We start from the raw sequence: 23,913 nt of genomic DNA, 5'->3' as shown, positions 1-23,913 counted from the left end.
TTTACAAGATTTCATCTCAACTTGACTGACGTAGGCATAAAGATAAACATTTAATTAAAACAAATAAAAATACTAAACCCACTGACAGCCAAGCCTACATATTTTTCCGTGCGCCTTTCTATTCTATGATAAATATAATCCGGCGCGTGTACAGTGGGGCGCGTGTCTCCCAATGTCAAAGGCCAACTCGCCGATTACAATTTTTGCTGAGATGCAGAATAGATATCGCTCGTCTCTCGGTTGGAGCAAGGTATATAAGAATGTTCACGGAGGCTGGACGTCACTTCGGGACAAGATGTGGTCTCCTCTGATCATCTTCCTCGTTGGTGAGTATCGAATATTCGCACTCGATAGCCTGGAAACCAACACTATGTCAAGTTTAAAAAACTTTGCACTCTCATTAATCATGAAATTGATAAGCAATAATTTGATATGCATATTTGCAGTGCAACGAATTCTGCATTGATCATTGTATTGAGTGTCAGGTCCTATTTAAGTTTGTGTGAAGTAAATTAACTCAAATAAGAACGATTGATAATTCTCCATGTTCGAAAGAAAGTGAATGAGAAATTTGTGCTATCGCGTTAGTTACCCAGGAAGTGAAATTATAAAAATGCAAACCAAATGATGGAACGAAAAGACTCAGTTAAATTATCATTGCTATTGAATCACCCGATGAGTCCCTGTAGCTAATCCCTTAAGGGTGCACTTGTGCACTGGGATCAGAAAAATTGTTGGTAACCTAAGTTACCGTACGGTGTCACTCATGTTTAAATGAAAATAAGAAATTAAATTACATTGGTTAGAAGCTAAAACCACATATTTCTTTTTCCGTTGCAGTTGGGCTGTCAACGGCCGAAAATGGTGAGTACTTACTCCAATCTGAATTTACCGTTTCTTTTTTTGGGCGCAATTTAGATTTGCGAATATTCGAGTGCATTGTCCTGGGGTAATAGTCTACGTGCTCTCTCCCCGCAGCCTGGAAACCTGGGTATGAGTACAAGTACCAGATCAAGGGCAGGACACTTGCTGCCCTTCATCAGGTGGCCGACAAATACGTCGGCGTGATGAGTCGGGCGACTCTCACTCTCCAGCCCCAGAGTTCTAGTGCCGTCGTCGCCAGGGTGAGTATGCACGTCTCGGAAAAAAGACGGGTCTCGAAAATTACCACCCCTTGACACCGGGGCATAATACAAGCCGTCTTTCCCCACAGATCTCAGATGCCCAGTACTCTCCGGTGCAAGCCTCGCTTCCCGGAGGATGGGCGTCTAGGATCCCGGAGAAGGAGCTCAACTACAGGTCGCTCCCGCTCTCCAGCAAGCCGTTCCAGATTAAGTTCAAGAACGGAGTTGTAAGTAACGGTCGTTCCGTACCATCTCCCGACGATATGCGACACTCTCTTACGCACATCCAATCCTCCCGCTTTCACAGGTGGATGGGCTGGTGGTGAGCAAAGATCTGTCCAACCCAGAGGTGAACCTCATCAAGAGTGTGGTGAGTCAACTGCAGGTCGACACCCGCGGTGAGAACGAAATCAAGTGGCCGCATGGAAGTCAGGCACCCAAGAGGCCCAGCGAAAGCGTTTTCCGCGCCATGGAGGTGAGTAGGTCGTCCTTTGGGAAACCACGCAACTCCTGGACACGAGCATATAACGAAATGATTCTTTTCTCTTCAGGACACCGTGACCGGTGAGTGCGAGGTCATGTACGACATCTCTCCTCTGCCCTTGTACGCCACGCAAGTCACTCCGGAACTCGTGCCCATGCCCGAGCTCCGCGGAGACGGCCGATTCTACGACATCGTAAAGACGAAAAACTTCAGTAATTGCGACAAGAGGGTCGCTTACCACTACGGTTTCACCGGTCTTACCGATTGGGAACCAGCCGACAACCAGATGGGACATTTCTTTTCCGTGAGTATCAAACCGCGTCTGTCGGGAGGTCACCTCACCGATGAGTCTTGCAATCTTAACTAAGTAAAGCTTCCTTTTACAGCGCTCGGCCGTCAGCAGAATTGTGGTATCCGGATCTCTGAAAGAGTACACCATCCAGTCTTCCGTTTCCTGGAACAAGGTCGTCCTCAGCCCGGCCATGTACAACGCCCAGAATGGCATGGTGGCCAGTCGCATGAATGTAACCCTGGTTTCTAGGCGGTCGAGCTCCGGATCCCCTCCATCCGTGCCCAATCCTCACAACGTCAAGGATTTGGTCTACGACTACAATGACCCATTCTCTTCTGATCATGGCTCCGGATCCAGCAGTGGATCTGGAAGGAGCTACGGAAAGGGATATGGAAAAGGAAGTGGCAGAAATTCCACCGATTCATCGAGCGAGAGCAACTCCAGTAGCGATAACGACAGTTCGGACAGTCAGAGTAACAGCCAAGAGAGCGGCAGCAGCAGCAGTGACAGCACCGAAGAAGTCGACAGGCCCGGACAGAAGCGCCAGATCCCTAACCGATTTCGTCGATCCGCATCCCAAAAGAACAAGAACGCCAGCAGCGGGAGCAGCAGCAGCAGCAGCGAGGACGACAGCGACGACAGCGTGAGCAATGGACAGGGTAGCAGCAGCAGTGAGAGCGACAGCGACAGCGAGAACAGCAGCAGCGGCTCAAGCAGCAGCGGTAGCAGCAGCAGTTCCGAGAGCAGCAACTCAAGCTCCGAGAGCAACAGCTCTGACAGCGGCAGCAGTGGTTCGAGCGACAGTTCCAGCTCCAGCAGCGACGAAGGTAGCTTCAGCAGCGGCTCCAGTAGCTCCAGTTCTAGCTCCAGCTCCAGCGAAGAGCATAATCCGAGACCCGGAATGAACAAGGCCCCTAAGATCCCGCTTCTCCCCTACTTCGTCGGGTATCAAGGAAGTGCAATCCCGACCTCAAAAGACATCGAACCCGTCTCCGCAGTCAAGAAGCTCTGCTCTCAGATCGCATCCGAGCTCCAGACTCCTAGCAGCATTCCTCAGAAGGCTACTCTTTCCAAGTTCGCCATCGTCGTCCGCCTCGTCCGCACAATGAGTGTCGAGCAGCTCCAGAAGGCAACTTCTCAGATCTACGCGCCCATCAAGTCCTCCGGAGAAAATCCATGGTGAGTCGTCACGCAGCCGTGATCGCCAATCCCCACCTGCTCGTGTTTACCGGAGAAGCGAGCATAGCTTTTTCACTCGCTTCATTGGTGCATTCCCGCGTCATTCATATATAGTCCGTCGTGTGTGAATTCGTCCCTTGTTCGAGGCTGCAGCAATCTAACCGGTAACCGTTTCTGAACACAGGACCGTTTTCCGTGATGCAGCCGCCGCCGCCGCGACCGGACCCTGCCTCACCACCATCAAGGATTGGATCAAATCCAAGAAGATCACCTATGAGGAGGCCGCAGAGATCATCGCCACTGTTGCCACCAGCACCAGGACCCCAACTGCAGAATTCCTCCACACTCTCTTCGTGAGTTTTCAATGCACATGATCAACACCCTCCCGAGTGCCCTGGGGCCAGTGCTTCTAATCGTTCATTTCATCTTATAGGCCCTGGCCACGAGCCCCGAAGTCACCAAGCAGGCTTTCTTGAATTCCACCGCCATTCTTTCCTTCGCCAACCTCGCACGCAAGGCTCAGGTGAACAACGCCACGGCCCACAACCTCTTCCCCGTGCACGCTTTCGGGCGACTCTCTCCCATCAACCCCAAGGCCATCACCGAAAAGTACATTCCGTACATGGCTAAGCAGCTTCGCTCCGCCGTCAAGGATGGAGACAGCCACAAAATCCAGGTGTACATCCGAGCCCTGGGAAATCTCGGCCACCCCAAGATCCTCAGCGTCTTTGAGCCATACCTCGAAGGCCAAGAGTCCATGTCTACGTTCCAGAGGACTCTAATGGTCACCTCACTCAACAAGCTTGCCAAGGTATTCCCTCAGGTCGCTCGCCGAGTACTTTTCAACGTATACCAAAACCTAGGAGAAGCCCACGAAGTGCGTTGCGCCGCCGTCATCGTCCTCATGAGGACCGCCCCTCCCGCCTTCATGCTCCAGAGGATGGCCGAATTCACCAACCGGGATATTAGCCTCCAGGTCACCTCCGTGGTTAAATCTGCCATCCAATCCGCCTCGGTTCTCCAAGGCCCTCATCACCACGAATTGTAAGTTTACATATCGCTGCGGGTTATGCGATCTCCAGGATGTGTCAGGTACAGCGTGTTCTCTGGATTTCAGTAAAATGAACGCCCAGGCTGCCGTCAACCTGCTCAATCCCAAGCCCCTCGGAATGCACTACTCCCACCAATACCTCCGGAGCTACATGGTAAAGGAATTGGGACTGGCATACAGAACAGAACTCAGTTGGATTGGAAGCTCCGACGGACTCACTCCATCCAGCATGTTCTTCTCCAACCGCTACAACATCGGCGGGTGGAAATTGCAGACCATGACCGTAAGTCAAACATCAAAACGTCTACGCCATCGAGACCTCATCCCTCAGAGGATTTTGCGTAATCGAACGTTTCCCCTTTACAGCTGAGTGCGATGACTTCCAGTTTCAACGACCTCGCCGATGCCATCAGCGACCAGTTCGAAGACTCCGACTCGTCCAGCAGTGGAAAGCACTCCGGAAAGTCGGGCAGCAGCGGAAAGGCGTCGTCCGGCAGCGGAAGCGGCAGCCACAGCCCATTCACCACGGAGAAGATCGCAGAGATGCTCAATATCGAGCAGACCGATTACCAACAGCCCGAAGGAAACCTCCTCGTTCGCTACATGGGAGCCACCAGGTTTTTCACCTACGACAATGACACCATCAACAGCCTCCCATCCCGTAAGTATTCCGAATGGCGGATCCCTAGAGCGCCTTCCTTTTGTCATCGTCTCAAATAACCTCCTCTTTCACCAGTTTTGAAATCCGCCGCCTCCAGCCTTCGCTCCGGACACCGCTTTAACTACAACAAGCTGTACAACCAGTTCGCCATGACCTTGGCGTTCCCCACTGAAACCGGTCTACCGTTCGTCTACTCCATCAAAGTACCTACCTACATTTCCCTCAGGGGCGAAGTCCAAGCCAAGACTCACCCTGACATGGCCAGTGGCTCCCGAGGATCCGTCAGGTGCCCCGAGACCGTCAACTCCACCGCCAGCCTTCATTTGGTGTAAGTCTCATTCTTCGGATTGAGTGTCAGCTTATCTTCTACGAATGGCCGGAAGGATTCGAACGGGCACTAATTACACTCTTCTTCGCCAACAGGTACTCCACGCGCATGACCGCCAAGATCAGCTTCGTTGCTCCTCTGACGCACACTCGCTACATCGCCGGTCTTGAGAAGAACATCCAGATCAACTTGCCGATCAAGGCCTCTTTCGACTACGACAGCGAGAACTCCCAGGCCTCGGTCACCCTCAAGCCGCTCACCACCAGTCGCGACTCCCAAATCTTCCACTATAGCAACATCCCGTACACGGCTAAGCACAACATTCTCGACCTCACCCCTGTCAGCCAGGGAAGCTCGTACAAGACCATCCACGTGCGCGAGCCTATGCAAGTAAGGACCGGTGATCTGTCAGGTCAAGTGTCTCCAAATCATTACTACTCACGCTGTTTCTCACAACCCTCTTTTCGTCAATAACAGTTCGAGTCCACCGTCGGCAAGGACAGCACTGGATTCGCTTTCCGCGTCAAGTACACCACGGAGCAGACCTATTTGGACTGGGAATGGCTCTTCGAAAAGGCTCAACGCCACGACGCCATGTCTTTCTTGCTCTACCCGTGGGCCGAACGGACCATCAAGTACAACAACATCAACGTCATCTTCGACCCTCAGAGGAGCAGTAGCAAATCCGTCACCCTCACCGCCTCCTACGGTAAGTTTCCCTTGTTTTATCGATGCGTCTTCCTTCAGACGCATTAACCCTCGCTCAGCGCGCCTTTCCTCTCGTTTTCGGTCGCAACCCTCAAGCTATTTCCTAACCTTCCACAGATGACGACTCCGATGACTCCTCGTCCTCCTCATCCGGTTACGATTCCAACGAATCGGATTCGCAATCCAACGAGAGTCACAGCCCCAAGGGCAAGTCATCCAGCGGAAAGGGAATGAAGTCGTCGTACAGCGGTAGCGGAGCCGGATCGCTCAGCAGCGGAATGGCAAACCCGTCCACCTCCAAGCCAATCAGCGGAAAGAGGCAGCAGGAATTCCTCATGAGGGTCTCTTCTGGAATCCGAAGTATGACGGTGTTCATCGAATCTCTCGATTTGGGTACATGACTTCCTCACGTTCTTACGGCATAATGTATTTCCGCAATTTCAGATAGTACCGCACGCGTCATCGACATCGCCATTGAATTCGATGGCAGCAAAAACATAGCCTACGTGGCCACCGCAGCTTGTGCCTCCAGTGAGGTTGACGATACCACGCGGAACCTCTTCTATTTCTACAAGTCTCCGACATACGGCAACTCCAAATCTTACGAGGTAATTTCCTCCTCGCGCAATTGACTCCTCCGGTGGCTTGTCTCCTTCGCTCACACTCATCATTCTCCATTTCCTCAGGTATGCGCCGCCGCTAAAGGGAAGTGGCCCAACGTCCCACTCATGAGCTTCGCAAAGGCTCTCAGAAGCAACCCCACCTCATACGTCAACGCTGAGATCAGTTTCGGCGAAAAGTGTGGATCCGGGGCATCGCAAATCAGCATCTCGGTGAGCTTCGTCACGTACTCATTTATATTTTTACCTTATCGAAGCAAGACAAGTCGTAAAAATTGAAATATTTCCTCTTCTCAGGCCAAGGCTGAACAGAGCCAGGAACGGAAAGAGTATATCCGACACCTGCCAATGGCCCAAAAATGCTTGGCCCAGGCTCAGTCCGGAATCTACCTCGAGCCCGCATGCCGCAACCTCACAGCACAGGCTGAGTTCTTGGATAGTTGCAGCGTCAACATCCACACTGAGAAGGTTGGCTCTCGTCCACTTCAATTAATTCCCCTTCAAACTAACAAGCTATCCTGATAACAATTGGGCTCTCAATCTCTTTCCAGCTTCCATCCGCCTTCAAAAACATCACCTATAAGGCATACTCCTTGGCAAGATATTTCGGCTATCCGTACCTCGATGAGAACACCGTCAACGTGCACAACAAAGAAGGAAAATACTCTTTCGAGATGAACTTTGAGCCTGACTTGAAGGCCGTCAACGTTTCCGTTTCTGCCCCAACACTCGAAGCCGACTTCAACCTTGTGCGCGTCAACCAATGGGTGAGACCTCTGGTCGTAAAGCATCCCAACTGGCCCGCCACCGACCGATTCCTCACCACCGCCCTCCACGGACAGTGGTCCGGTAAGTTGAAACTTTGAAGAAACCTCTATTCATTTCTTTCGTCGGCAACTTTGAAGCATCTGTTTATTCCTCTCCTCTCCTCTCTTGGCCTCAGCCCCTTGCGGCTTGAATCGCGTGTCCGTCACAACCTTCGACAACAAGACCTACCCCATTAACCTCGGGAAATGCTGGCACGTCATGATGACCCCTCAACCAGAAGAAGAAGGAGATTCCTCCAGCTCCAGCAGCAGCTCCGATCCCACCGACGAGGTCACCATCCTCGCCCGAGATTACAGCTCCCACCAGAAGGTGCGACCACCAACCCACTTCTCTCACTCTCTCGTTACAACGTTCGATTGCCTCCGAAAGAAACCCGCCTCATTCATGCACTCATTCCCTTCTTTAGGAACTGAAGGTAATCCTTGGAGATGACGTCTTTGATTTGAAACCCTCCGGATCCTCCCAATCAAAACACTCTTCCGAGAGCGGAGACGCTGACGGAACCGTGTACTTCAACCAGAAGCAGCGCAGCGTATCCCAGCGAAAGATTAACCAGGTCACCGACTCCGACGGCGAAATTCTCGCTTTCTGGTACGCCATCCCGAGTGGAGAGGTGATCTTGGAGGCTCCACAGCACGAATTGTCCATCATTTACAACGGAGAAGCCGCTTGGATCGAGGTACGAAATCCATTTTCGGGACTCGCTCGCTTTTCAGTTCTCTCAGTCCAACTTACTTTCCTTTCCTACATTCGTCCGGCATTCCGCTCACCTGTGTGATGATTCGCAGGCTGGCTCCACCTACCGCGGCGACGTAATCGGTCTTTGCGGAACGTACGACAGCGAACCCGCCACTGACTTCACCTCCCCGAAGAACTGCATCCTTGCGGAGCCCAAGATGTTCGCCGCATCCTACGCCGTTCCCGACCAATCCTGCCAGGGAGGAGCCAAGGAGATGCAGCGCCGAGCTGCCTCTGCCCCATGCTTCGAGCAGACCGTCACTCCTCATGACGTTATCAGTGAAGACGACCACAATGCCGGATATTCTTCTTCCCGATCCTCCAAATCCTCCTCCAAGGGGTCCCAATCCCGCTCCACCAAGACTTCCGGCTCCAACTCCGGCTGCACCCATCACCGAACGAAGATCATCGAGCAGGGTAGTCAGACGTGTTTCTCCATGCGGCCGTTGCCTACATGTGCGCAGAACTGCCGTGCCAGCGGGAAGGTCGAAAAGAGCGTAAGTTTCCCGGTATTTCCTTCCTGCCACCTGGAAGCACTATCGAACGGCCCGAGTTAATCTCTCTTTTCTCTTTATAGGTGCCGGTCCACTGTGTGGCCAACTCCTCTGCCAGTCGTCACTTCGTGGAGATGGTAAAGAAGGGAGCCAACCCTGACTTCAGCCGCAAGGAAACCACCAAGACTATCAAGATCAGCGTTCCCAAGTCTTGCATTTCCAACTGATCCCGAAAGGATTTATTTATCCGAATGGATTATTCCGTTTTTCTCGAGCATCCAAAAAATGTAAAAAAATAATAATAAAATCCAGGTTTTCAAAATATTTTTAATCATACTCTTTGTGAGCTTTTTCCGTATATTCACCCAAGGTTTTGCGAATTTTTTCAAGGGGGAATGTCATTGAGCATCATATGACTTTTGTTGAATATGGTGAGTATGAATGAAGCAACTGCTCTTGGGGATTTTTTTTAAAATAATAGTTGGGCGAACAATCCTGCGTACACGGACACCTTCCTTAAAATATGCAATTCTTTAAAAATTATATTGATTATATCTCATTATATCTTTAAATATTCTTGAAAATTTATTACCAGGAGTTTTTCGCGTGTCTATATTTAGGACATCATTTTACTGGGGCGGGTGTCTAATATTAACCCAGGTTTACGTCTTCTAAAGCGAGTGAAATACCTTCCTATGGTCCTTTAGTGCTCGAACTAGATATTTCTTTAAAAAAAAGTTTTATTGCTACCATGTCACCTACATCCATACGTTAACTTACTTTACCGTAAACGTACCGGTCACTATAAAAAGTATACGGCTTCAGCATTTGAAAGTGTTAAATTAAGTTGAGGAAAGTTTTCCCTAACTTATACATTGCGTAACAAATGTCAAGTAATTTTTAAATAAAATATGCTGTTAATAAATCATTGCTGTCAACCGACTTTGGCCGCAAGGAAACCAACAAGACTTTCAAGAGGAGCGTCCCCGAGTCTTGAAGTTTCAGCTGATCCCGAAAGAAATTATTTCTTCGAAAATATTACTCTGTTTTTCTCGAGCATCCAAAAAATTTAACATACATGAATGAAATACTGATTTTTGGATTCCCCCAACCATTTTCTTCACTGAACATTCGACTACGAAATTTCGAATATCGTTACTGTAACATATAATTGAGCTTAAATAAAAAACATCACCATGGTTTTTCGTTTAGGCATCCCAGGGGCCAAATGCAATGCCTAAAATGGATGACTTATACATTTTCCGGGAATACAAGTGAATAGATTTTAGTGTCCCCAGCTTATTATAAATATCATATTGAGATTTATTAAACCAATACTGAAGCAAATCAATATTTTTAAAAAGGAATGTAAATACAATATATGTTGATGCAAAAATAATTTTTTGCATACATTGCAGTGAAGAATTTCAATCGTTCTCCAAGCCAGTCGTTTTTACAAAATTTTTTCGTTTGCCCATGCCTGCCACTGATTTTTTTACAATCTCGTAAAAACACACCTGGTTTACATTTTATAGTTCCAAAAATTCTGTGGTACTCAATGAAATTCTCAGTATCTAATAATTATTATTTATTTTATTATTTACTATGGCTACAAGTTTAGATCTTGAATAAATTAGCAAATATCAAAACATTTTAATTCAATTTCCACTCCTCTGAGCATTATGGTTGTTCTTCCTCCACGATTACAGCTTTGGCTGGACGTGCTGTAATGAAGAGTATTACTGCATAAGTTACATTTCTTTAATGGCATTTACATAAAATTATGAATTACTTAACTTTGATTCAATTCAAATTTCAACTCAATATATTGTTAACAGTATTGTTTAACTAATATATACAAAAGCACTCAAATATGACTGGAAATTTGTTTTGAAAAAATCTTATAACAATACTTATTGAAATATTAAAATGTATGTGAACTACCATGAATACATTTTTTCTGAAGCTATCTCTCGTAGCTTTTAATTTTATGCAAGATTTCATTTTTGGTGACAAAAATGGACTTAACGAGTCATGTTCAAATAGTAAAGTCCATTTGGTTATGAAATAATATATTATTCAGAAGTTTTTGTTGATGGTTTTGGTTTCCTACAAATCTATTATACTCTTCTACATAATCACGGTTCACTTCTAAGGACACTATGCAATGCTGCACCACATTCTTCAATACCTCAGAATATATGATGTTTTGAAAATAAGATAAATAAATCAGAAAAAAATGATTGCAGCTCAGAATAAAAATGACTAAAATGTTCAAAAATATTATCCTTGTGAATAGACACACCAATGCCAGTGCTTCTGTCAGAGCCTCTGCCAGTATCTCTGCCAGTCGAGTTACGCTTACTCAAAGGCATGAATGGGTACGTTGTTTAGGCACCTTGTCGCTGCCTCTTTGAATGCCAAAAGACCAGCATTCCAAATGTTTGCCTTTTAAGCTCCTTTTTATTCTTAGTAACAAGAAGAAGTCCACTTTGCCATGTGTGGGTGGCAAGGCAGCATTACCACCTTGCCAACTAGGCATTCTGTCATGAAGAAGGAGGTGCAGAATGGTGCATTCTCATGGCACAGTATCCAGCTGGCAGAGGTTTCCCTGATGCATTGCAAAATTTTCTCCTGCATTTCAGGGGCCTTCACAAGAAACTTAATGATCATGTCTGTCCTTGTGAAAAACTCTTTTTGGATAATGCCTTTTGAGTCCAAAAAGGGGACAAAGGTAGCGATAATTTTTTGGGATAGACCCTTGGTAGTTTGTTTCCTGAAAATTGAACCATTTGGCAACATCGGTCTTGAATTCCTCATCATCCATTGTTCACCAAGCCACTGTTTCAAGAGCCAGAAGAAGAAAGACTAGTTATAAGGTTGCAATTATAGGGTGGGTGATCAATCTTGTTGAGAGTGCTCTAAATTGTTCATCCACTCAGCCTTCTTTGCTGATTGTGGTGGTCATTTTTGCTACCCAACTAGCAAATTTGCAGTACTATAGCTTTCCCATTACTACCATGTTGTTAGTAGTGTATCCAAAAAGAGGAAATTTATCAGCCAGGTTACTAATCACCAATCATTGATCAGATCACAGTTCTTCCACTTGTTGAACAATTTCATCAGTCTGGGCCAACCACACCTCTCTCACATTTGTGCAGCCATTTTTAAAGTCTTTACACCATTTCTATCACTTATTACTGCAGGTCTATAAACTAGGCAGAACTTCTGATGAATTTGGGTAGCTGATGATCCTTTTGCACACAAAAGTTGAATCACAACACACACTTAGAACTGGCAGGAGCAACTGTCCAGAGGTTTTCCTAAAGTCAAGTTTTCAAAACATATTGAAGTGAATGAATATGATATCATTATCTCCTAAAGTAAATTTTGAAGATGGAGTGAACGTGTTGCCAATCAAGCATGCCTGTACACCCTGTTTTGTGATAAAAATAATTTGAAATCAATTGAATAATGTGATGCTATGTGATATTCGCCTATTAAAAAATGGATTTTGCCATCTCTAAAAAAACATATATTTACATATAAGGCAATATTGTGATGAAATAATTTACACATAATCAAGTCTAAGTTTCCATGGCTTCAGTAGCCGTGTCTTATGCAGCAAGGCAGTTGGTGCTCAGACAATTGATAAGAAAGTTTTTGTGTGGAGTACAAAGTAAAAATGGGTGGCAAGCAAACATCATGTGCATCATCAATGAGCAACTGTTTTATTTGACCTTCAGAACAATATTAGGAGAACTATTTCATAATTGAAGTACTTGGAATGAAATAATACAAGTATTGCAAAAGAAGAAATTTTGTGTGTAGTGCAATTTTAAAAAGTATAAACAATTTAAAAACTATGCGTACTTGAACATGAGCCAGGTGTAAATGCCACATCATCAATTGCAAAACCTCCATTTGTTGCTTGGCCCTCCAGCATGAGATGAAAATCGGTGCTGGAGTCAACTTCTACTTGGGCAGGTGTCCACATTGGCCGTGAAGTATCCATATCTTTAGCCATCAGCAGCCAAATCTTAAAAATAGATTATCACAGAATTATAGGTGAAAAATTGAAATATGATTCAAAAAAAGTATTGAAATATTTAATCAGTGCATATTCACTAATATCAGCTGAAAATTTACCTTGTATGAACGAGCATAATGTTATAAATATTGACAAAAATGGCATTCATAATGAACTGATTCAATTGAAACTTTCTCTCAGATGTAAATAATTATTTCCATAATTACATGTTACTGAAGGGGAACAAGAGAAGTACTCGTTAATAACTCTACTTTTGTTAGAAGAAGTGAGAATCTTTGCACTCTAAAGTCTCTTCAGGTCCCAATTAGAGTCCTATGTTTTCAAATATTCAAACTTAAGGTGATGAATCAAGTTTGGGTCTCAACCTGTTTTTGTCAGAGTAGGTATATCCTTGGGCTTTGCTATATAAGGAAGGGACAACAATAATGATTTTCTTCTAGATGCAGCTTTGTAGCAATTTATGATTTTATTATTAATTTTTCCACTGTTTGCAAGCTTGTCATTTATATTTTTGGAAGAAGTACACTCTGCTGACCTTTTCAGATTCCTCTCCTTCGGAATTAGAATTGGTACTATTATCCTGACGAACTATTCTCAACTCTGCTGCTTCACCAATGCCAAATGCTGCAAACCAGAAGGAGAAGCATAGGTGTGGATCCTCAGTGGCTACTATTTGAGGAGATATGAGACGAACCATGTTGCTGCCAGCATTTTGGTTGAAGAGATCAAAATATATGTATCCCTCTGAAAGAAAAAAATCAAGAATTTAATTTTAGATTTGATTAGTCTTTTGGTGTTTTCAAAATTTCAGTTTAAATTATTTATATGTTAAATAAGTAGCCAACATACGAGGGTCATCCGGAAAGTAGTACCCGTTCGTGCCGCATGAAGTGCTGACGACGCGAGTAGCCGCTGGACGAGGTCAGATAGCTTCAGTGGCTTGTCTGCCTTCTCTGAGCCAAGTTGCGTGACGCTAGCATTGCCTGTGTTGTTTCTGTGATTGTTTACAATGTTTAAAAAAATTGAGAACGCCGCCAGTTGTGAAGTGAGGGCAGTGATTAAATTCCTCAATGCAAGAAACGTTCGCCCATGTGATATTCATCGCCAATTAAAGGAGGTGTATGGAGACAATGTAATGGACGAGTCGTCTGTTCGGCGGTGGTGTCGCAACTTCAACATGGGGAGGGGGAACACACACGACGATGAGCGTTCGGGGAGACCGTCTGTCATTACAGACCAACTGGTGAGCTCAGTTGACGAATTCGTGAGGAACGATCGGCGCGTCACAATTGATGACATCTGTGAGCATTTTCCCAATGTTTCTCGAACAATTGTTCATGAAATTGTTAAACACCATCTGCATTATGCAAAAATTTGTGCAAGATGGGTCCCTCGCGTATCTCAATGAGCTGGCGGCGAAGGACTATGCAGCAGGAATACAGAAACTTGTCACACGTTATGACAAATGCCTTAATTTGCTTGGAGATTATGTTGAGAAGTAGTTTAAAGTATCCTCTTTCAAATAAAATTTTTTATGTTTGTTAATATTTACTTTTGTGTCTTTATTTCACGAACGGGTACTACTTTCCAGATGACCCTCGTATATCATGGATGCACCAACTTCAGAAATATGGCAAAAAAGTATATTTCTGTAAACCTAAAAAAATTATAATATATTTTATTGGAAAACTGAACTCAATATTTAAAAAGAGAATTTACCACGGAGTAACAATAGTAATGAGATCACAAATTGATTAGATATCTTTTTTAAACATTCACTTGACATTGCACTTTTACATGCATAGTTAACCCCAAGGTTAATGGTACAGCTAGTCAATTGAATTGCTGTACCATTAACCTTGGGATTAATAGATGATACTTTTAGATTTAAATGAAATGTTAGATGCAAACAGTAATGGCCTAGCTAACTTCATAACTTTCAGCTGCATTAGTATATTCTATGAGCACACAGAAGCTAAAGAACCTTAATCCTTTCACTACAGTTCAATTTCCCGAATCCTACTTCTCACATGCAGCAAAAATGGAGGGTATTGTATTTCCAAAACTTTATTACTCCCAAAATAATGAAATAATCTAATTGATAAAAACATTGAAATAATAAAAATAATCTAGTCACTGTTTATTTAATGGAAAATTTTTATTAATTTATTTTGACGAAAATATTTTTTATAAAATTTCAAAGTATGATAGTGCACCACAGGGAGAGTGAAAAGATCACAGCAGTCTACTCTGCGAACATACTAGGTGCGTTCACAGCAATGAGAGAGTTAAAAACAACAAATGAAAATGTGCATTTCTGCAATAAATTTGCTCCCTCTGTCTTGGCGTACTGTTGTGTCCTCAGCTCATCAGGGAATCCAATGGGCCCAATGGATTAATAGATGGGCCCCGGTAAACCAATGATTAAGTAACATTTAGGTGTAGAGGGGGTAGTTAGTAATGAGCTGCTCACTGTCTGTGAAGTCCCTCAGTCAGTGGTGCCAAACAAACAAAAATTAGTCTCACTGCCCAGAGCGTTTACAAACCGTTCACTCAGGTAGAGTGGACAGACTCTGCCAGGCGGTGTTGTGCCACCGAAAATGTGTCTCACCATGTAAAGTGACTACGAATTCATTTCAGGTGGAGACGTGTCACTCTAACAAGTCGGCTATTATTTTGTATAAAATTCAATGAAAGTCTTAAGTAAAAACAGGTAGGTAAAAGTGACAAAAATCGTTTTTCAAAAAATATCTCATAATGACTGCACATAAATACTGTATTTTCCCATCCATAACGCGTGCGTTATCTCTAAAAAAATGCTCAGATGATCAAAAAAATGAAGATGCGCGATATGTAGTGAAATTTGAAAAAATCCAAGCATAGACATATTTTTATACACCGACATCCAATACGATATATATTTTTACACACACTCCGCATAATTTTTACGCGCACATATGTATGTACATACAGATGCGCGGCATCTATACACATTCAAGATAACTATGAACCCTGGACGCGCCCTGGAACCCTGGGCGCGCGGTAGCTAAACAAATTCATGATAACTACTAAGTTCTGGGTGCACATTACACATAAGGTGCTCATTATCGATGGGAAAAAATACGGTACTCTCTGTCATCAGGACATTTTTTTAAATTTCATAGTTGATACCCATCATTTTATTCTGTATATATTATTTAATTCAATATTATGCTTTTTCATTATCAAATGCAAACTTCACCCAGGATTACATTTATCTTGTGAGAAAAATTGATGAAATAGTCTTCAGACCAAGGAATTTATGCTATTCGTTAGTAGAAGAAAACCAGGAATGATAGGACTGGGGATAAATGCAAGCGAATACTCTGAAACAAGTGATGAAGAATTTGCTTAACACTTTTGGGGTTTGATTTATAACTTGTTTGGTAGTTATTCTTTGGTACATCATTATGAGGTGTCAAATCTATTATTTTTGTATTCTTTGTAATAATACCACTGATTATGTTAAGCTACTGAAACACCTCTTACCAAAACATGCTTCTGCTATGATAACTAGATACAAATCAATTTCCCATTACAAATATTTCTGAAGAAAAAAATAATTAAACGAGACAGTCCAACCATACTCCAATTAGTAAAGATATTTTTCATCCATAACATGGACATTCAAGTAAAAAGACAACAGCCATCCTGTTTTGCTATGCAAAAGAGATAACTTGTCTATAGTGATCTCATGGAGGCAATGCTCTCTCCTCCTCCACCATTTACAGAGTTAACACTACTACATATGGTGATGCAATAAATGGCTTGAATAAGTTGTACAAGTAGTTTACCAGGAGCTCCAAATGTTTTGTCAGGAAGATTGGCAGGTCTTCTTGAAACTGTGGCAAGTCTCCATGATGGTGAGCTTTTTTCAAGAGTTTCATTTTGCCATGCACAAATGTCTCTCTCAAAACGGCAATCACCAGTTCGCACAGTGGCAGCTGCTGGTTTTGCTAGAATGATATGAACATATTGATGTTTTGGTTGAAGTAATATCTAACTGGGTGATATCCTATTCTTTATTTTCTTGTGGTATATCAGCCAATACAGTAGTCAGGTCCAAGTAAGTGTGTACTCAAAATGAAAATTCCATAATATTGGCATTATATATTTCAACGGTGTCACAGGGATCATTGATATATAATATCATGAAAAGAGCCGATTTTTGTTAGTAAGTGCAAACAAGGCTGATTATTTAATTGCCAAACACCTACCTCGATTTCAAAGTGCATTTTATAACTGTAGACATGACAATCAACTGACTAAGATTTAAGGGAAACATGCTGCATGATATTGTAAGTGCAGCATTTAATAAAAAATATTAAAAGAAAAATATTCTTTAGAGCTCACAATATTTATGAATATGTGGAGTATATATTTAGCAGGACTTACTTGAACAAGCACCACCATAGAATGTGATGTCATCAAAACCAATGAAGCCATTTGCTCTACTGGAACCCCATGTCCCTTCAATAATGATCTGAATGAGGAGAATTTTAATATGTTAATATTAGGACATAAAAGCAAAAATAATGCTTATATAAGCATTCCTGGGTACCATGCATAAAACTTTAATTTAAGGATAATTAAGGAAATATTAACAATAAAAAAATTTGAAATTTTTGCTTGACATAGGGAATATTCTCATTTATGACAGGTTCTACATACAGAATAATCCATTGTCTCTTGAATCATGGCTTGGCCAGACCTCCATTCTGGTCCTTGATGATTGTATAACTTCCATATTGATGTCACATTCACATTTCCCATTTTATCCTGAGTTTTCACATGAATACCTAATACTCCTAAACTGGGCCCAGTATTGTCAATGAAAGGCTCATTAAGAATATACCTGTGGATATAAGGTATAAGTGTGTTATTAAGTTACATAAGAAGGACAAAAACATTTAAATTTTACAATAGGAAGTAAGTAAGGTAATTTACGAAAACAAAAAGCAATAACAGATCATATGTTTTCCTAGCCATCGTCTCACATATCATACTTCATATTTTTAATTTTTTTCCCATTTTACCACTCCTACGGATATGAAAAAATTAATCAAAAAATATTTCATATTCCTCAATGACTTATTAATATTCTAACATCTTCGTGTTAATTCAACATGCTATTCACCAACTATGATATAAAAGGCTTGGATATTTCTTGAAATAAAAGTGCAAAATGAGATGATTTGGAATTAGTAAAACTGTTTCAAATATTTTGATTTTATTGTTCTATAATATTAAAAAAATTGCATGTCAGTATTAATACCTTTGTAATAATATTTCAATTAATGTTAACATTATTATATCCACCATTGTGCATGAGCATTTCATGTAAGAGCAAGCTTTTTGGAAAAAGAGGTCTGAAAAATAACCATGCACAACGGCTCATTAATAGTTGTGCATTTTCAAAGTTTCTCACCAGAAGGATATGCATTGTGGTCCCAAGCCTCCTTTAAACTCTCTTGACATAATCCATGCTCGACTACCAGGTCTCTGAACATTATTTTTTGCAAGAGCCATGAAAAATCCTGCATTTATTGAATAAATAACATTAGGATAAATACAGAAATAATCACTTTAAATTTTTGAAATATGTTAAACATTATTTTGAAACTCATCTGATATTTAAGGGACAAAATTTTATTCTTAATAATAACAACATAGTATTTAATAATTTAATTGAATAAAACTTTTTTCTCAGTAGGAACAATCATATTTAAATAGCAAAAAAACTAACTTAAACAGAAACAGTTTGATACATTTTTAATGAGAGCAAGATACAAGGTTCACAGTACCCTATTTAATGTGTGAACTTCTTTCATATTTAATGAAGAAGGTATAACTTTAGCATGCCTCATTAATCTTAAGTGGTACGACACAACATGGACTTTGTAGAAGGTTTACCACTCTGTGTGAAATCTTTGTCAATTTTGCTTGACATTCATATTCACCATAAAATTTCTTCATAAGAATGTTATCACTAGTTTATTAAATGATTCTAAAATTTGGATGAACTTTTCTTAGCTCATAGTTTCAGTTATCAGAGTTCCTTATTATCATTTCTTCATCTATTTAGAATACACTTTTCCATCCCATTTCATACGTGTATAATATTTAAAAACTTTCCCAAATGAGTACAGGGTCATTGCTGTGAGTTTCAAACCTGAAAGGCTGCAGTTGGAGTTCTATTTTCTATTCGAGCCAATGAAATTTCCCTTACCGGATAGATATACTCTCTACTTTTCCTTTGTCACTATCACATATTTATTTTTAATTTTTATTAAAATGGCTTTGTGGTTGCTATTGCCCTAGGTGTTGCCTGTGTTTGTTATAATCTCCGAAGTGTTAGTCACATCAATGTTAAGTATACTGTCACCTAATTTTGGCAATATGACTACATCTACACCATACCCTAACAGCTACTGAAAGGTTATATGGTGAGGTGCTGCTAGATACCAGTAATTTTGTGCAAGAAAATTTGCAATATGGATATATATTTGTGTGTGTTCATGCACACACACACACACACAAACACACACACACACACAAACACACACACACACACACACACACACACACACATATATATATAAGTATAAGTATCTGCATAAATATCCATTCACATAATACTTGCAATAACAAGAATTTGGTGAATAAATTCAGGAACATTTGCCATTAACCATAAATATTTATGGCATTTCTTATGCCATTACTGTCCAAAGTAAATTAGCTACAAAATAAGAACTGAATCAATGCAATCAATCAATTTTAACATCAAATTACCTTTTTCATTGCCTTGAGTGTGATCCTGTGATGGTGCTCTAACTCCCTGGCCAGAGATACGTTCCCAATCCAGATCATCATACCGCTCTCTTGAGCCCACATTGCTCCAACCACATTCATCCACTTCAAAGGAGCAGTCACCAAGTATTGGTGCGGCCACTTGAGGTGTAGCTGTCAAATAAACGAGCAAGGCAATGTAATAAAGCTGAATCTGTACACTCATTTAATACTTTTGCCACCATTCATTAGAATTTAAATCTGAATATAGAATGATTGAGAATACTATAGAGGACTGTGAATGTTCCAACATTCAGAGACAGCTTCCCTTACCTCAAGCTGTACCAAAGTGAAATAATTGTACATTTCATTGCATTCAAAGGCTGAATCAAATAACCTTTGTCATATTCATTATGAGACTATATTTGTCCCAAAATATTGTTTGGATAACACAAAAAGAAACACACGGCACAATAGAACACAAAATAAAACAGGTAGCACATAACACATAGAGGACACTCACATTGTAGATTGATTGAGCTTTCAGCCTTCTCCGAGGCCTTCTTCAAGTAAGACCTGCCATTATCTGCTACTCTTCCTGATATCCACCCCTAGCTTAACGTATTTTCTTACCAAAAAAATACACCCACCTTTTCTTTAAGCAATATCAATGCATTCGTGAACAACACAAATCAAACTTATTTTCCCTCGTTAAAATTATCTCCTTGGCTGCTGCTTACCTAATTCCACAGCTCAATGCCATAGTTTTATCTGCCCGATGTTCCCTCCAACAAAAACGTCAATCTCTCCTTAAAAAATGTCAAATCTTTGTATATCCTTCTTATAAGGTCTCAAACTTCCACACTTTCACCCTTTCCCTCCACCTCCTCCTAAATCACCCCCACTCTTTCAATACAAGCCAGACCTCCGCAGCATTTACAACCTCCCCCCTCCTCCCAAAGGCCCTCCAGTTTTTCCCAGACGCCAGCCACCACCGAACAGTCCCAACACCCCCCTCCTCCCAACAATTCCCATGACATTCTAAACCATTCAAATACCTGACAATGAAATTTCCGTCCTTAGTAAAGGCATATCATTCTCTCCTACACCAAAAATCAACCACATCAACATTCTCACTGATACCCTCAATTTCTGCTGAAACCTTCTGGAAATGACAAAGTAACCCTTCCAGGCACATAAATGCCAATCCCGCATATGATAAATTCCAGCCGGCTTCAACTCATGATAAAAAGAGTATTATTTGAAGAAGGCCTCTTAGAAGGCCAAAAGATCAAACAATCTTCAATGTGAGTGTACTCTATGTGGTCCGTGCTACCTGTTTTATTTTGTGTCCTATTGTGCCGTTATATTGCTCTCATGAGTGCTTCTATATCACACACACACACACACACACACACACACACACACACACACACACACACACACACACACACACACACACACACACACACACACACACACACACACACACACACACACACACACACACACACACACACACACACACACACACACACACACACACACACACACACACACACACACACACACACACACACACACACACACACACACACACACACACACACACACACACACACACACACACACACACACACACACACACACACACACATATATATATATATATATATATATATATGCTACCAAGAAGTTTTGGAATGGTTGTTTCATGTTACTATATATGGGTGTGTGTGTATATATGTATATATATATTTGTTTATATATATATATATATATATATATATATATATATATATATATATATATATATATATATATATATATATATATATAGTAACATAAAACAACTATTCCAAAATTTTTCGTAGCATAATCAAATCACCTTCTTCTGTGGAAGATATATATTGACATTAAAGGAACTACGCAGACACATGAAAAAAATTTATGAACTACGAGGGTCATCCGGAAAGTAGTACCCGTTCGTGCCGCATGAAGTGCTGACGACGCGAGTAGCCGCTGGACGAGGTCAGATAGCTTCAGTGGCTTGTCTGCCTTCTCTGAGCCAAGTTGCGTGACGCTAGCATTGCCTGTGTTGTTTCTGTGATTGTTTACAATGTTTAAAAAAATTGAGAACGCCGCCAGTTGTGAAGTGAGGGCAGTGATTAAATTCCTCAATGCAAGAAACGTTCGCCCATGTGATATTCATCGCCAATTAAAGGAGGTGTATGGAGACAATGTAATGGACGAGTCGTCTGTTCGGCGGTGGTGTCGCAACTTCAACATGGGGAGGGGGAACACACACGACGATGAGCGTTCGGGGAGACCATCGGTCATTACAGACCAACTGGTGAGCTCAGTTGACGAATTCGTGAGGAACGATCGGCGCGTCACAATTGATGACATCTGTGAGCATTTTCCCAATGTTTCTCGAACAATTGTTCATGAAATTGTTAAACACCATCTGCATTATGCAAAAATTTGTGCAAGATGGGTCCCTCGCGTATCTCAATGAGCTGGCGGCGAAGGACTATGCAGCAGGAATACAGAAACTTGTCACACGTTATGACAAATGCCTTAATTTGCTTGGAGATTATGTTGAGAAGTAGTTTAAAGTATCCTCTTTCAAATAAAATTTTTTATGTTTGTTAATATTTACTTTTGTGTCTTTATTTCACGAACGGGTACTACTTTCCGGATGACCCTCGTACATATAAAGTCCTTGCATTGTCCATAAATAGCTTTCTCAGGATCACATGGGCTCCTTGTTAAGCAACACAAATTGATATACTGATATTCTCCCAGTTAAGGTAGATTTTGGATGAACACAAGCTATATTAAGCAAGCAAGCAAGTTATTCTTGCCAAACTCTCCTGATAATATAATCTATAGATGAAGTATATAAAAAACTCTTAAATTAAAAATATTCTTATGGTACATTTCCCTGCCTTTCTTGACAAAACACAACCTGACGTTAGACACTTTTAACCTTTCTTCAATTCCGATCACTTTCTTTCTCCCTTCATAATGTCATTCAAGCAACACATAATAAATGATTTGTTAATGAATACATCCATAAATTAACTTTTGGCCATTTTGGAAATAACAATTGGATTAAATAATAATATCACTTACTTGGGCAACTGCCATGAGTGAAAGATAGGTCATCTACTGCAATATTTCCCAAGTTATTCTTGCCTACCTCTCCTGACAATATAATCTATAGATGAAGAAAACAGAAAATTCTTATATTAAAAATATTCTTAAAAATATGAACTATTTTTCAAAATATATTTTCCCTGAAAAATTATTTTTTGCTAATGATTTAAATATATAATAAATATTTCTGCTTTCAAAAGTAACATTCACTGCATGGCAAAGGTAGGGAAAGTTTGTGAAAAAAAGTTTTGGATGGGTATATGACTTCTCGCACATGTTTCAAATATCTTTACAACTGCTTATTCAATCGAGATAATCAAATGATCTCCATATAATTATTGGAAAAGCCACATTCTACACACATGCACACAAACATATATATATATATGAGAATTTTCGTCATAGAATCAAAGAGCTTGCAAATTTGCATGTTACTATTTAACTACCAGCCATATTAGAAAATATCAAAATAAAAGAATACATGGAAATTTTAAAACTAATGGTATTGAAATGAAAGACATACTATTTCTAGAAATAAATGCAGTAGCCCAGAGTGTAAAGCCATTGGGTGGGTTTAGATTCAGGGTGACACCTCTGAGTGTCCTCAGCTTAACCAAAGCTCTTTGATTTTTTGGGTGCCTAAACTTCTGGGAAGTACCTTAGGATGAAAAAGTCTAGCAACATAGAAAGAGGAACAGATGTCTAATCTCCAATGAGGAGCACTTGTCAGCCATCACCAACAGATTTGCAATCCCCAAAGCAGCCCCAAAACAGGGAGGATCTCCCTGGTCCTCCCTGCTTCCCCTGTAATGGTTCTCACCTCACTTAAGGTGCCACTTTTTTACATTTAATGCAGTGCTATCAAAAGAATCATCAGGGGGCCCAGGTTGCTGGATCCAATGAGGGTTGAATCCTGGCAGTGGTGTTTTGGCAACATGGGACACAGAATACTTGCAGTCATGCTGTGATGGCAGGAGAACCTAACCATCCATCTAAATTTGCATTTTATAAAATTTGTGGAACTTAAACAACTTGGTTTTTGTTTCTATATGGAAAAGCCAAGTTGTTTATTTTCAATTTCAGTGTGAAGTTTTTCCTCCAATTCACGCCCGAAACTGTTTTATTTGTGGAACTTATCCAATACGGAAAGAAAAGAAATGCAGCTTTTTTTAATTCCGCTTAATTTTAATTAGTTAATATCACGTTAAGTGTAAATAGCAAAGCTGAATTTTTTCATTCCATTCTGCATTTATTATTACCGTATGAAGTGAAATCCTTTATGCTCACTCCCATGTTACCTCAGCCTCCCAGCTGTTGTCACTGTGGTACAGATTGAGTTATCTCATTAATATGGAGTCAGATAAG

General features: G+C 41.5%; 2 protein-coding genes across 2 annotated transcripts in view; one reads left to right on the top strand and one right to left on the bottom strand.

The window, feature by feature from the left end:
- Positions 1 to 271: 271 nt before the first annotated feature.
- Positions 272 to 8,831, top strand: LOC139686040 (vitellogenin-1-like). The gene is made up of 23 exons (XM_071583136.1): positions 272 to 326; positions 841 to 864; positions 979 to 1,124; positions 1,214 to 1,351; positions 1,432 to 1,599; positions 1,676 to 1,912; positions 1,995 to 3,079; positions 3,264 to 3,432; positions 3,513 to 4,123; positions 4,197 to 4,413; positions 4,497 to 4,791; positions 4,867 to 5,119; positions 5,215 to 5,509; positions 5,597 to 5,828; positions 5,945 to 6,187; positions 6,272 to 6,435; positions 6,514 to 6,660; positions 6,745 to 6,915; positions 6,999 to 7,296; positions 7,391 to 7,584; positions 7,682 to 7,954; positions 8,064 to 8,510; positions 8,591 to 8,831. The coding sequence occupies exons 1-23, from the start codon at positions 296 to 298 to the stop codon at positions 8,732 to 8,734; spliced, it is 5,982 nt and encodes a 1,993-aa protein (XP_071439237.1). The 5' UTR covers positions 272 to 295; the 3' UTR covers positions 8,735 to 8,831.
- Positions 8,832 to 10,976: 2,145 nt separating this feature from the next.
- LOC139686115 (MAM and LDL-receptor class A domain-containing protein 1-like) overlaps positions 10,977 to 23,913 on the bottom strand; it is a 33,929-nt gene continuing 20,992 nt past the window's right edge. Inside the window, exons 10-18 of the mRNA XM_071583299.1 lie at positions 22,525 to 22,609; positions 19,390 to 19,560; positions 18,026 to 18,134; positions 17,269 to 17,452; positions 16,993 to 17,080; positions 16,392 to 16,553; positions 13,094 to 13,302; positions 12,381 to 12,546; positions 10,977 to 11,200 (exon numbers count right to left, since the gene is read on the bottom strand). Coding sequence (XP_071439400.1) covers positions 10,977 to 11,200; positions 12,381 to 12,546; positions 13,094 to 13,302; positions 16,392 to 16,553; positions 16,993 to 17,080; positions 17,269 to 17,452; positions 18,026 to 18,134; positions 19,390 to 19,560; positions 22,525 to 22,609 — 1,398 coding nt within the window. The remainder of the gene's footprint in view (positions 11,201 to 12,380; positions 12,547 to 13,093; positions 13,303 to 16,391; positions 16,554 to 16,992; positions 17,081 to 17,268; positions 17,453 to 18,025; positions 18,135 to 19,389; positions 19,561 to 22,524; positions 22,610 to 23,913) is intronic.

This window comes from Hetaerina americana, unplaced genomic scaffold (genome assembly GCF_022747635.1).
Source record: "Hetaerina americana unplaced genomic scaffold, ioHetAmer1.1.p SCAF_13, whole genome shotgun sequence".
NCBI classification, from domain to species: Eukaryota; Metazoa; Arthropoda; class Insecta; order Odonata; family Calopterygidae; genus Hetaerina; species Hetaerina americana.
Note: the sequence above shows the minus strand (reverse complement) of the source record. Positions and strands in the feature narration are given on the sequence as shown.

Bases quoted from the DNA above. Each gene is read 5' to 3' on its own strand.
- LOC139686040 (XM_071583136.1), top strand. From the start codon at position 296: ATGTGGTCTCCTCTGATCATCTTCCTCGTTG. The intron at 1,600-1,675 runs GTGAGTAGGTCG...TTTTCTCTTCAG, and splicing joins GCGTTTTCCGCGCCATGGAG to GACACCGTGACCGGTGAGTG. The intron at 1,913-1,994 runs GTGAGTATCAAA...TTCCTTTTACAG, and splicing joins AGATGGGACATTTCTTTTCC to CGCTCGGCCGTCAGCAGAAT.